Below are 14284 nucleotides of genomic sequence, written 5' to 3'. Positions count from 1 at the left end.
CCCACATGGTGACAGGAGTCTGTCGGCTGGTGTTTGCACCCAGGGACTCATCCTGCATCCCAAACAGAGTGAGAGGAGCATGACCTTGGCTTTGATCTCGGGTCCTACCCAGCTCCCCCACTCAGCACATGAGGCCTCTGGGCAAAGCTCCCAGGGCCCCAAGGACAGAGAAATAGAAAGTATAAAGGAGAAAGAATGGTGATTTCCTCTAAGTGGGCACTTCCGGCATGGCTATATTGTTACAGTCAAAAACAATCATTTCATTACTATCTGCAGTGATGGAAGAACAGGGCCTAACACAATAATACAAAAAGACAGACAAAGCCAAAGTGGCCTCTGGCCGTGGGATGTACAGGGATTGATAACCTTGCCATAAATTGGTTTCAAACGTCCAGTTTTGCCAATAAATCACAATAGCCCCTATGCCGCCTAACCCCTACCCTGTCAATTCTCCTTGGCCTTGATCAAGGAATGGGTTCACTTTACACAGAGTAGAGCCCACAACGCCAGAGTTGTCTAGTGCTTCCTTGCCTGCATGAAGAGGACATGTGTTACCCGACTACAAGGAGTTGCTACTCCTCCCCAACACTACTTAGAGCTGCTCAGCACGATGCATGCTATTGACAAAGCCAGTGTGTTTTTATCTTGTTTCCCTCTCCTGTGGTGTGTGCAGGGACAGCTGAGGCCTGAGCTGCAGTGTTCCCTTTCTCAACGCAGACCTCCTCGAGCCTGGTAACCACTCGCCAGCATCCTGAGATGGGGGACGGGACGTGGGGCGCTGAGCCTGTTACCTGCTGCACATCCTGCTGGAAGACACATAGCTGCAGCCGCTGGTGCAGCCGCACCTTGCGGTGCTGCCAGATGCTCTCAAGCCGCCGCTGGTGGTGCAGCACCTCATGTACCACGTCCAGCACCTGGTGTACTGCCTTGGAGTAGTTGGCTGTGGCTGTGAGAGACTCGGAGTTCCCAGGACTCAGGGGACGCTGCAGGACGTCCAGCAGTGCTTTGCCATCCTGGCTGACCTGCAGAAAAAAAGGAAGTTCAGGTCAAGAGCCCCTGATCGAGGGAGAGCAAAAACAAGCAGGGTCAGTCAGAGAGAGGCAAGAAGGGGGTCCTGAAGAGGACTGATATCCTCAGTCCTCACCAAGCTCATCACAACCATGGAGTGTGCCAGCCATGGTGTCTACAGCCTAGAGAACAGACCATCCAGGGTCGAGGGAGAGAGGGGCTGCAGGACTACTGGCCAGTTGTGTGTGAAAGCCTCTTTCCCATCTCCAAGTATAGCTGACTGCACAGGGCAGGGGGTCTGCTCTGTTCTCTGATGTCCACGACAGTGCCTTGTCATATGGTGGATGCTTCCTAAGTATTTCAAATGACTCTCTGACTACATCAGCTGGCAGAACTTCATGTCAGAAGGAAAGCCACATGTGTCGCCGCCCTAAATCTCTCGACTTCCTCTTCCTCAGCCTCCTCTGCGTGGCTCCAAGTTTCTAGACATGCTAACAAAGGCACTGGTCCTCAGTGTCCTTGTCTGTAAAAGGGAATGAGCTAGCACACGCAGAGTGCACAGGGCCCAGAACACAGCACGATTATCTTCTTATCTTCATCTCTTCCGCCTCTCTTGCTCCCTTCCTCTTTTATTTCTTTTCCTTTCTTTCTTTGATCTTTATTGGTTATTTCACCCTTTCTTCTCTCCCTTCTTGAAGTGCATCTTTCTAGAAGGTGCAGAGTAGGGTAGGGACCTTTATATTGTGGACACCCCACTCAAGTTCCTGGACTCCCCGGCTTCACCCTCAGTGCTGGTGGCAGTGGGTACTGTATCCCTGTCATTTCTGTCCCTGGTACCCTGCCATAATCAGAGGCACTGCTCATTCTGGGGAGTGGCCTTGTAGGATCAATACCCATGCCCCCCCCCCACTGTGCCTGGCAGAATTCCCATTGAATGTGTGCCCCTCCCTCTTGAAACAGTGGATACTGGAAACACTGATGGAAAATTTACAACTCCAAATTTATTTAATTAGAATCAAAGTTGAAGCAAGCGTGGTGCTGAAATGGCCTTCTTTTCCTGCTGGGAAGGCAGAAAGAAGTGTGCTTCCCTATCATCTACGTGATGAGCCAGGAGCTCTTCCCAGCCTTGCACCTGCCCATACTTTGCCTCAGTCTCAGGTGGACTCCAGAGCACAGAAGCAGCTATGTTCTTCTTATAAGGCTCAAAAAATTTTGTTGGGGCTAAAAGAAGTGACATAGTAGAGTTAGGTTAAGGCAAAAGAGGAAAGTACCACATCCCCCCATCCACCCATCCATGCCCGCCAGTCCCACCTCCTCAGTTAATCACTAAGGGGCCGGCAGTTTATAGATAACGCAGAGATACCCTCCAGAGATGTGAACAGATGGTGTCCAAGGGCTAAAGCCAAGGCAGTTCTCCATGGGGAACTCTGAACAAACACTGTATCTTAATACTCTACCAAGGGCTGGGTGGTGAAGACAGTGGGCCAAGTCCTAGACATTCGAATCAACATAACATCCATCTCTGGTATGGGAGAATTGTCTGTATTCTGTCAATCATGTTTTAAATAAATGCTGACCGACCAGTAGCCAGGCAGGGAGTATAGGCAAGTATACAACCAGACAGAAAGTAGAGGCGAGGCAAAGAGAACAGGAGTATTCTGGGAAGAAGGAAGCTCTTTCCCCAGTCCTTCCCAGACCATGGAAGAAGCAAGATGTGACCTACCCTGCTAAAAAAGGTACTGAGCTATGTGGCTAACATAGATAAGAATAATGAGTTAATATAAGATATAAGAGTTAATACAAAGCCTAAGCTAATGGGCCAGTTTATCATTAATATAGACTTCTGTGTAATTTCTTTGGGGCTTACCGACTGTGGGAACCCCAACAAGCAGCCCCTCCTGTTATACATCTCCATGCCTCAGTCTCCACAACTGCAGAGGCTTAGAGGAGCTCCAGCTCGAGATGAAGAGGGGCAACAGTTTGTCTGTCTGTGAATGTCGCCTCACGGATATGAATGAGTGATTACAGGCATCAGCCTCATCTGCTCTCTACTTTGGTAAGAGCACGGGTAGAAGCCCAGTTCTGTCCTAAGATGAAGCCTTAGGGACACCTGTTTCAGAACTGAGGAGATTTGATTGAGCTCAAAAGCACCCTGCCTGCTTCCTCTCCTGACCAAGCTCTTCCCCATCTGTCGTCCTCATGGCTGTCGGGCCTCAGCTGGGCAGGTACACGACACACATCATCCTTACATTGCTTGACACTACTCAAGAGGTTCACTTCACAGAGGAACCCAAAGTCCAGCATGCAGAAGGGGTCACACAGCTAACAAGCCGGGGAGTCCAAGACTCAAAGTGTCTTCACTCTGGCAAAACCCTCCCTCTGACCATGAAAACTCACCTGGAGCAACAGTTATTAAAATACAGGTGAGAATCCCCAGTTTCTGGCATTCTTCTTCACTCTAGAGGAAAGCCCTGAAGACTGCATCTTCAACAGCCTTCTCAGAGCAATCAGATGCAGGCAGGGTGGGAAGCCATGGCCATGACCTTGCCCCAGAGGAGACAGGCCAACGGATCTGAGATCAACTGCTCTCTTTACCTGGCTTCCTAACCACCCATCTCTTTCACTCAACCTTTTCCTTGGAATTCAGGCTAGCTAGCAGACATTCATACTTGTGTTTGTCTACACGTATGTACATGTGGCCCCTTTGGGAGTATCCCACAAAATTCCTATTTTCACCTTTCACCCTTCAGCATTTCCCGCCTTTGATTTTTTTTTTTCAAGTGGAAGAGCCTTTCACTTTGCCCTTTGCATGAATGGCAGCTTCCTATTCCTGCAGGCAATGGAACTTCCTCTGGCTCTTTCAGGAGAAAAGAGTATTTGCTCAGCGGGTTTGTTTGTTTGTTTACAGGGGTGTGAGCACTGGTGTTACACATTCTTTTATCAGATTCTAAAAAGTCAGCCTTGCTTCTTCACACCCTCCCTCCCACAGGAGAACATTCACCATCCACACAAGGTGAAGTGATGTCCAGATATATGTGCAGGGGGCAGAATGCACCAGAGTGGGCCTGGTAAAAGCTCAAACCATATCCGCCCCTGGCTAGAGACTCCAGAGCTCACAGGTCAAGGTTCCTAAGGACGCCTCTGGAAACAGGAAAACTTTCTTTCCTTAAAGTCCAACCCAGGTTATTCAACATCACAAACACCAGCACTCCAGCCCCGTCAGCCAACACACAGAGACCCACGATTGTCCTTCGGGTCCTTACCTCTGTGTAGGCCTGGGTCACCTGCTCATACAAGGACTGGTGATGGTGGATGGCCAGCTCCAGGTCCTGCATCTCGGAGGGAAGGCCACCTTCACTGCACATCTTGCACCAGGCATCCACTCCTGACAGAAACTGGAAAGAGGTGGCAGGTGAGCGGGTATGGGGCACAGGGTGGAGAATGAGTAAGTTAAACAACAGAGAGGGCCAGACACCTTGGGAGCAATGAGGAGAAATTGTGGTACTTCAGAAATACCTTCAGAAGGCTGAACTAACCCCTGCTACAAAGTTCAGCCAAGGAGACATTTGGAAAGTATAGTTTTTATAAGAACTGGGCAGGGCCAGGCATCTGGATGTTCAATAGGGTGTGCCCATGCAACATCTGCAAAGCACAGGCACCTACACAGCCCACTAGAGCCCACAGATAATGGGCACTCCTTGTCCATTTGGGCATGTGGCAGGGGTTGAATGCAGTGCAATGAGAGTTTGCTAGCTGTGCTTTCTGTGCACGGGGAATTATAAGGAGAGGCAATGAACACCTCAAGAGTATCCTTGGCACCTCCTATAGGGTATGCAGAGTAAGGCTCAAAAAGACTTTCATTTGACCTGTGCTCTTGAGGGCTGAACATGAAGGGACATAGCAGGGCAGATTGCACAGTTCCTATAGAGGTAGTGGGTCTTGGGATGTGGTGTACAGACAGACCTTAGCAGACAACAGATTATTTAAAAATTAAAATTAACAACTATGGAAAACTATGGGTCTCCGTGCACAAACAGCAAGCTATCTAAAACCATTCAGGTTTATTGGGTAGAAAAAATTCACCTTTAAAAGTCAAATAATTCTTCACCCAACAGTCTGGAATGGTACTGTCTGTGATTCCCTTGCCTGGGTACATAGTTCCATTTAAATTAATTGCCTAAATACCTTATTATCTCATTGCCTAGAACAGCCCATAGAGGACAATAAAGAGCCGCCTAATTAAACACATAAAAAATAGTCTTGAGTCCTTCCTTCCTTCCTTCCTTCCTTCCTTCCTTCCTTCCTTCCTTCCTTCCTTCCTTCCTTCCTTCCTTCCTTCGCCCCAACCAAAGAGAAACATGGTTGTGACTTTCCCTGAAGGACTGGAAACACTTGAGGAAACTGTGCTAAAATACATACAAATAAACTTGCTTTTGAGCCAAACCAATCCAAGGCAGAACATCCCAAACCAGCAGTTCCTCTCAGTTCTGGCCCTGTGTTTTCTTCTGCAAATATGTGACCACTCATCCTGGCATCTGTCAGTTTTTAGCCCCTGGCCTGTTGGCTGCTACACTTGGTTTTATATTCTGTCTTTAGGCATCTCTTGGCATCTCTTCTAGAACTGCCAAGTACTATTTAGTGTCACATGGGACATACTGGGAAGCTTCCTACTGGGTTATTGTTCTACCCCTCAGTACTTCACAGAGGAACCTGGACATTCTGGGGTCCCCTGAGGAGAGAGGGATTTCCCTGTTTTAATCATAGGAGTCCTATAGCAGGCCCTATATGGCTAAAGCAAGGAAGCCAGAGACAGAGGGAGGGACCAAGTCTTCACTGCTAGCTAGATAAACCCAGAACAAAGGGAGCAAACGATAGAGTTGAAGACAACAGGCTGGACACCAATGTCCTTAGGCTCCTAAGAAGGCACCAGCTACTACTTAGTTCCAAGAAAAGATGTGGCTAGGTCCCAATCAAAGTGTAGGCCTATGGTTTTTATTTATAGCAAGTATTTATCTCAGAGTGGGGGACAGCTATGGTTGGAACTAAACACAGGTGGGTCAGTGTGTTCAACAAATACACATGGCAGTAACAGCGGCCGATTGTAACATATTAGGTGGCTTACTAAGCCCATCCATCACAGCCTGTCTTCTCCCAGCAGCCCTTGAGATTGACAATAGGCTCACACTAGAGAAGAGGAAAGGAGTTTAGAATGGTGGCATTGACATGTCCAAAACTTAGGAAGTAGGGGACTGGGTACAGAACCCTCATGTCTGGCTTCAAAGTCAAGGCTCCTTCAATGGTTCCATGTTGTTGCCGTCCCTGTTGGACTGGTTAGGAGGAGAGACTTAAGATACCATTATGTGTCTGAAACTCCTTTACAGGTGGGCTACCTAACCAGTACGCCACGAAAGGAACTTCGAAGACCACAGGTATTTAATGTTAGTCACTTCTGGCTTCAAACCTCAGCAGCCCAGACTGTAGGATTTTAGCAGTGGATTTGAGAAAACGTTTAACAATTAGTACATACATGGATGTGTGTGTGTGTGTGTGTGTGTGTGTGTGTGTACTGATACACACGAGTACATTACAAATTTTATTAATATAAAGAATATGTAATCTACACTTTACAGAGAATAACATACACAATGCCTCCTACTGTAGTTTCCTGCGGCCTCTCACTCTCACAGGTGCTTTGGATAAACGCTTGTGTCCACAGCCAAACTACAGTTGGTAGTAAGTGACAAGCTTCAGTCGCTCCTACACAACGCTGTGATGCCTTTCCTTAGGTTAAGGAGTAAGCCCACAGCTTGCCCCGGATGACTTGAGTGTGAATACTGAGAGGTGTTCCTGGACTTTATGTGCTGTTCACACTGTAACTCCAAAATCTCACCCTCCCCTTTTCTCACATTTCAGAGGAGATCATCTAGCCCTGCACTGCAGCATTTGATGGCTTCCATGATGTAAGACGCTCCCATTTTTAACACTTTAGCCTACCAGTGTGACATTACTGAATGTGAAGGGGGAAGGGGGGGCCTGCTAGTAGCACACAACTCTTTGGCATTTCAGTCACAGAGAACATAAAAATAACCCCAAGACCATAGACCATACTGAGATGTAGTACCCAGGAAGTGGTGAGCTTTAAGGATGCTTTTAACATATGGCAATGTTACTGACAACTGGTTCTCCAGCATCTGACGCACCACAGGCTCGAAGGCAGGTCATGTGCCCTGAAATTCAGTGTTCCCCTTTGTAAAAATGGGCACACACAGCTACTGCATGTAGCAACCATAACCGCTATTTCTACCCATTGCATCATTACTAACTTATTATTACCCACAGCAAATGTCTAACAAATGCTTCGTGTAAAATTAGTTTCCTCTGCTTTGCCCTCAAGTTGGCACTCTTCTTTCATTCCTTTGTCTCCATTCAGAGTACATTAGTCAGATAGTCGAGACACACGTACACACACACATACACACACACACAGCATATATAGATATGGAAAACAAAGCTTATTACCGAAGCTATTCAGCGGGACTTTAAGGTTGTTTGTGGAGAGCGTGCACGCATGTTCCTGTGCTGCCGTGCCCTGCTCTTGCACGCTTCCCACTACTACCATCTACGACAGGTCTCTGGGTCTTACCTGCTCTGCCTTCTGGTGGAACACGGCAGACATGGCCAGGATGGTGCTGCGTTCATCCAGCGCGGCAGCAAAACTCTTCCACTCCTGGTCTAACTGCGTGGAGATCTGCTTGATTTGCTGGGAGGCATAATGGCCGGCCTCTGAGAGGCGGGAAGCGACAGACATGATGCGGTTGATGTTGACGTAGGCATTCTAGGAGGCAAGGCAGAGTAAACACTTAGTGGGGGTGGGGCAGACTGAAAAGGTAGCCATCACTGGGCATGGCTGAGAGAGGGGTACCTGGAAAAGGGGACAACCCAAATCCAAAAGCCTGAGAGACTGGAATAGGTTTGGTTTCCATATCTATGATAGACCCCAGGAAAGTCCTTCTGTAAAGCTGAGACATTTCAACTGAGAACCAGCATGGGCTGTATGCCAAAGACTAACACACATCAGCGCAATCACCTTATCTAACTCCTATGGAATCCTCAAAGTCAAGGAAGCTACTTTCCACACAGCACTCTTTGGAAATAGTGGCTTATGGGACGAGCTGAGGGAAGCAAAGATATCTCTCTTACTCTGGAGAGAGCTGTACCTAAGGGATAATTGTCCCCTACAACATGGCAGCGATGGTAAAGATGTGTTAATTAAACAGCCAAAGGTGTCCTTCCTACCTCCCTCTCTTCTTATGCCCTGCCAAAAGACCTCAGGTAGGTAGGAGCCACTAGCCAGGGTATTCATGAAGTCAGAATTTAGAGGCCGCAATATTTTCTTCTACTCCAAAATAAGATCTGTGGGCCCCTTCTCCCTGCGTGACTTGGGAACATTTTCCTACTTGATGTCGAATGGCACAGGGGTGTCCCTAATGCATCTGCAGGAACTTCCTCAACCTGCTGTCTCCTTTCACACTGTGCTTTATTTACGTTCATTCCCATTGTTGCCTGCCTATTAAAAACTCGAGAATATGTGTGTTGTTTCCTACTAGGCCAGCAAAAAGCTCTCCGGGAAGGAACGAGACAAAAGGAAAACCCCACCAACACAGCGCCGTAGTGATCCTGGTTATTTTCAATGGTTCCCTCCTATTAATTGTCTATCAAAGCAGCCATGTAATGTGGCATCCTCGGGGAACTCTTCTGCACACATGATGCCCGGAGGACCAGGAGCCAGGTTATTCACACTCTCACTTTTTGCTACAAATCTTCTCAGATGATGATAAATGTTCCTCAGTGGCAGCATTTACTCTGGGCTCTGTGAGCTCCACTGTAGTTCATTAACACTGGGAGAGGCTTAATGAAGGTTCCTTTATTTTCCTTTCCCACAGTTCCAATTCATCTCAACTGTCCCCCACGTCCACATGCTCCATCCCAAAGCTGGCCCAGGCTGATAAGGTCTCTTAGTTTAGAAGGTCTCCGTGGAAGTTTAAAGGTTAAGCAAAGCACACAAGCACAAGTCCATTCTGATGTCTAACGGCCTCTGAGCTCCATCTCTGTTTTTAGCATGGCATGAGCCCTTCTGTGCATTCCCTTAAGAGAGCTAGAATATCTCCGGCTGCTGTCTCGTGAAACAACCGTCCTTTACAGAATTACGGATCATTATCAGCACCGTTTGCTGACTTACAACACTGGAAAGTTAGACTATTTATAGAACTGCCAGGGCAAAACCCAACCCTGCACTTTGAAATAGAAGAGGGAAAGGGGGAGAAAAAGGATGTGCTGGCTTTAATAGTTCTGCCTCCTAGGGGACAGCACTGAAGCCCTCCCATATTTCCTGCTTCTGTCATTGTTTTTGTCCAGGTTCTTCACGAAACAGACCTTGGTGGAGAGATGTCAGGAAAATCCTCAGTTTGGACACTCTCCCCAGAAGCACAGCAAGGGGAAGGGAGAGCCGGGATGGATAGGGGTTTATTTATCAATGGGTTAGAGTAGCTGGGTTCATTCTTTCTGGAGGCCTTTGAAGAAACTATAAAATGCACCTCCTCGTGGCCTGGCTCAACTTCGTGGAAGTTGAGCTACTGACACATTAAGCTTCACTGCGCAGTGGTGAAGCCCGCTCTAGAGTAACTCTGGCATGTGTAGCCTGACCTCCCATAGGCCAACCATGCCCAGAGGCCAGAGAGCCACTATCTCAGAGAAACACAGGAAGCCAGGGGCAATCATCAGCAGATGACCCCCAGGATACCTATGGGCAGGGGGATAGAGCACCGAAAAGGCCTCACAAGGCTGGCATCCCAACTAGCTCACACCCGGGAAGGTTCTTCTCCTCCCATTTATACACAGCTCTCTACAGTCTTCAGTGTTCCTGTCCTGGAGGGGAGCCCAGTGCTCAGCTTTGGTCACACAGGGCACAAGAAAAGCAGAAGAGTAAAACACCCATTACCTCTGTAATTGCGCTGTTTCCCTTCTGCCCCTACCCAGGGAACACAGAACTTTCTAGTTATTACAGATGTCCCACTGTGGCCAACTCAGGAGCCTGTTAGCAGCTTGTCACACGTTCAAATATTTATAGAGAGTGGGGCAGGCGCCATGTTAGGGGCTGTGAGAGATCAAGGAGTGGGACAGGATTACTGAGCACCCCAGCGTTCACCATGTAAGACAAACCCTCAAATAACTATGATTTAAAGTGATATTAAATAAGTTCTTCCACAGAGATAGAAGCTAGTCATTGAGAATACAGAAAGAGAAGGGTTTGAGCCACCGACAGAGGTGGTGGGAAGGGGCTCCCCATGTCTGAGGGAATGGGGATGTTGACAGTTCTCCAAGGTCCCCTCTACCCTAAGCCTGAGACCACAGAGGAAAAAAAAGACCAGAGCTAGCATATTCTAGAGACCACCAAGAAAATGTTCTTATGTTTCCTCATCAGTGGGCAGGGAGCTGTCGTGCTAAAACTAACAAGCAGTTACGGGTCAGAAAATGCCAAGACAACACCCTGCACAGTAGTAGTAAGAGACAGCTGGCTCATGCATTTGCTTGTGTTCTCTCTACAGCTCCTGTACAGGACGCCGAGACATCCAGGCAGTTACACACCAAGTTCATCATGCTACTCATAACCTAGAACCCGAGGGAAACGGGAAGTCAGGTTCTAAAATGGCCCCGAGTAAAAGGACAGTCTCGAATAAAACGTGAAAGGCAGGGTGGCAGGGAGAGTCCACCGCCTTAAGAAAGAAAGAGGGACATTAAGGAGCCTAAGTGAGCAAACCATACGGAGCTGGGTAAGCAGAAACAAACGACTCTGCTGGGCCTGTGGCGGTCCGCTGAGCGGCTCTTTTGTGTGATGGTTCTGTCTCTTTTAGAGAACACCGAGAGTCATGTTTGTCTTTGAGACACTGCCAGCAAGAAAGGAGATCATGGTTCTTTAAGCCTTTTCATCTGCTATAGCTGCTTCTGACACTCTCTCCCCTCTCCCTGGCTCTCCCCTATTTTTTTCCTTGACATCCTCAAATGTAACTGCATAGCTGTCTATCAGTCAGGGCATCATATTCACTGGACCAGAAGGAAATATAGATGGATTCTGCTCACAGCAATGACACTCACTTAAGATAGCATGATGTCCCTGTGACTCAGCTTCCTCACTTATAAAATAAGAGAGTTGGGATGGTTTGAATAGGTATGGCCCCGTAGAATCATGTGTTTGAGTGCTTGGCCCCGAGGGAGTGGCACTACTAGGAGGTGTGGTCTTGTTGGAGGAAGTGTCACCGGGGAGGTGGGTTTTGAGGTCGCATATGTGCTCAAGCCACATCCAGTGACTCAGAGTCTTTCTGCTGCCTGTGGATCAAGATGCAGAACTCTCAGCTCCCTGTCCAGCACCAACCATATCTGCCCACAGACTTCCATGTATCCCATCACGATGATAATGGACTAAACCTTGAAACTGTAACCAGCTCCAATAAAACCTTTGCAAGAGTTGCTGGGGTCATGGTGTCTCTTCACAGCAACAGAAACCCTAAGACAGGAGTCGAGCTAAGTGATCTCAGATCTTCCATTTCTGGGCCAGCAGCGCCTAGGAGGCAAGGACAGCACTGCCTACCTGAGAAATACGGAGCTCAGTCTTGTGGTCCATGGGCCACATCTTGGCTCTTCACTACCTTGCAGCATGAACATCGAGTCTGGAGCTGTATCTCCTGAGTTCTTCACGTTCTACACAACCAATGGCCTGCCCTCCTCCCTCTCTCTTTCCTCTTCAGCCCCCCTCCCTCAGAAGAGCTTCTCAGAGGATAATAACTTGACTGGAGGCGTATCTTTGTGTACAAACTGACCTCAAACTCATTTTGTAGCTGAAGCTGACTTTGAACTCCTGGCCCTTCTGCTTCTACCCACTGAGTGCTGGGATTACAGTATGCTGAGCGGATGACTATCTTCTAACATCCTTCAGAATAGATTAGCTTCTCCATATACACTCGGCACTACTATTAGCATCATCTTTTAAAGTGCAGTATAGTACGAGCTACTATTACTTTGATCCATTCTTCAGAATGCAGTGTGGTTGCCTCATGGTCTGTTGTATCTACTATTATCCCTCATCATTTGGTTCCGAGCAGGAAAAGAAATTAAGACCAGCAAAATCCTGCTGATGTGCAAACCTGGTACCCTGCCTGCTTTTGCTACCTATGAAGTCCCCCACTCGTTTGTTTCATTCCCAAAGGCATTAACCAGAGATTACATATGGATAGCTCCTCTCCTGTGGCCTTGCCATCTGCTGTGACCACTGAAATTAGAGCAGCCACTTTCCTAAGGACTACTTGGCAGAATCTTGAGCTTTCAGCCCTACCGAAAGGGCTCTCATTTCGAACATGGCTCTTGGCTTTCCCCAAGTGGCTACGAAAATTGCAAAGGTGCTTACTGATCAAGATTCTGATAGCTTTCCATTAAAAAGTACAAGGACTGTGAGGAGACACCCGCTGTAGAAATAAGCTATGGCTTTAACAACCTTAAGCTCTGGAACTGGGGCTGGTTGCTAGAGATTATTGCCAGGTGTGTGCATTCTCTGATTCCCATTCACTTCTAAATACTGAGACAAACTTCATAGTTCTTTGGTCACAGACCCCCACTCTGGTCAGACACTCGAAGCAACACAAAGCATCCAGTCAGTTGCCTGGTAACCACTAATGCAATGAATGGCATTGTCTTTTCCCTCATCTAGTTTTAGCAAACTAGCATTATCCCCCAACCTGTACAAACCAAATCAAAGTATTAATAAATGCACGATAATAAGTGTGTCAACTATTCCAATGAGAGGTACCAGAAACAGACAAAGCCCCAGACTGCTTTCACAGAGAGCACAGTGCAATGTCCCTTACTGTTCCTGGGAAGATGCATCTTCCGTAAGGCCTGTCACATGTATGCCAACCCTACAACTGCCAGTCTCTGCCCCACTTACTACACCTTTTCTGGTAGGTGCTCTGAGTTATAACAATGTTTTCCTTGACCCAGAGAGGACTGATAATTCAGACCTTGCTAGTAACATTGTCTGACGTCGTATTCTTTCATTCCTTAAGGTAGAAAGATAGGTAACCGAGTCTTGAACCAGACTTCTCGAGACACCCCTACTGCTTGGCATGTGCTTGCCACATCCAGAGAACCCATAGTTACACTGTCTTGTCCTTACCCAGGGGGACAAAGTCTTCTGCTTCTCTCTGTCGGGATCCCCAGGTGGGGAAGGACCTTTCTCTCCGGGCTGGGTGTGAGGCCCTTCATTTTATGCTCTCAGGACAGTGTGACTTATTTCCGGAGACAGCAGAAAGTCATCAAAGATCTGTTTCATCTCCATGTCCCAGGCATGGATCTTAATTCCATACCCATTAAAAGAGCCATGACATTTTCATGGTTACCGTGGTTATGGAAGTAGTGACCTGCCTATCTAACCAATAGAAAGGCAAAGCCTAAATACCACTCAAGGACTACTTTCCCTAAAAAGGACTCAATCCTTTTGACAAATACTAGAGCCTTTGACCCCAAATCCAAAGTTAAGGAGGGAACACAGGCTAACAACTGGCCAAGGGCCAACATGCTCAGAAAATCACTCAATATTGCATTAACTGAAATAAACACTGTGCACGCCAGGGATATACACCTGATTGCCAGTAACCAAGCTCTGTACCAGCTATGCATGGCAATGGGTAGTTTTCACGAGTCTTTGTTGTCTCAGTGCTCCTAGACATATACAAGCTGGCTTAAAATGCTTTCCTAATTAGAGAACATATGGATAATTATCAGGCATATTTGTTTCTTTAAATATAAATAGAGGAGATTCTCTTTCTAACCAGTTCATTACCCAAACATCACCTCTCAGTGTGCTATAGAGCTAGTGGGAGCTCACTATTTTTTAAATTAGTGTTGGGGAGGGAACCCACGGCTCCGCATATACAGGCAAGAGCCCGAGCAACTGAACCACACTCCGGCCCTCACTCTCACTGAGGAGCAAAAATGGTGTGGAGTTTCTTTCTTCTCTATTTTGTATTATTTGAGTAGCTGTGAGATATTTTTATTGTTAACAGATTTAGTATTTTTAATTAAAAATTAAATTTACTAAGCTCATTTAACTATTTAAATTATTTAATAGATCTGGCCAGGCTGTATGTAGTCAACATTAAACTGTCTCATGTTCTTCCATCTCTTTTTTTTTTTTTTGAAGGACTGGTTCTTTATTTCAAAATGTCAC

General features: G+C 47.2%; 1 protein-coding gene across 22 annotated transcripts in view; it reads right to left on the bottom strand.

Annotated features, from left to right (window-relative positions):
* Positions 1-14284, bottom strand: part of Kalrn (kalirin RhoGEF kinase) — a 615547-nt gene that overhangs the window by 351631 nt on the left and 249632 nt on the right. For all 22 annotated transcript variants that reach the window (XM_057764996.1, XM_057764997.1, XM_057765000.1 and 19 more), the window contains exons 7-9: positions 7652-7843; positions 4272-4403; positions 792-1022 (exon numbers count right to left, since the gene is read on the bottom strand). In XM_057764996.1, coding sequence (XP_057620979.1) covers positions 792-1022; positions 4272-4403; positions 7652-7843 — 555 coding nt within the window. The remainder of the gene's footprint in view (positions 1-791; positions 1023-4271; positions 4404-7651; positions 7844-14284) is intronic.

Source organism: Chionomys nivalis, chromosome 3, assembly GCF_950005125.1.
Source record: "Chionomys nivalis chromosome 3, mChiNiv1.1, whole genome shotgun sequence".
Lineage (NCBI taxonomy): Eukaryota > Metazoa > Chordata > Mammalia > Rodentia > Cricetidae > Chionomys > Chionomys nivalis.
Note: the sequence above shows the minus strand (reverse complement) of the source record. Positions and strands in the feature narration are given on the sequence as shown.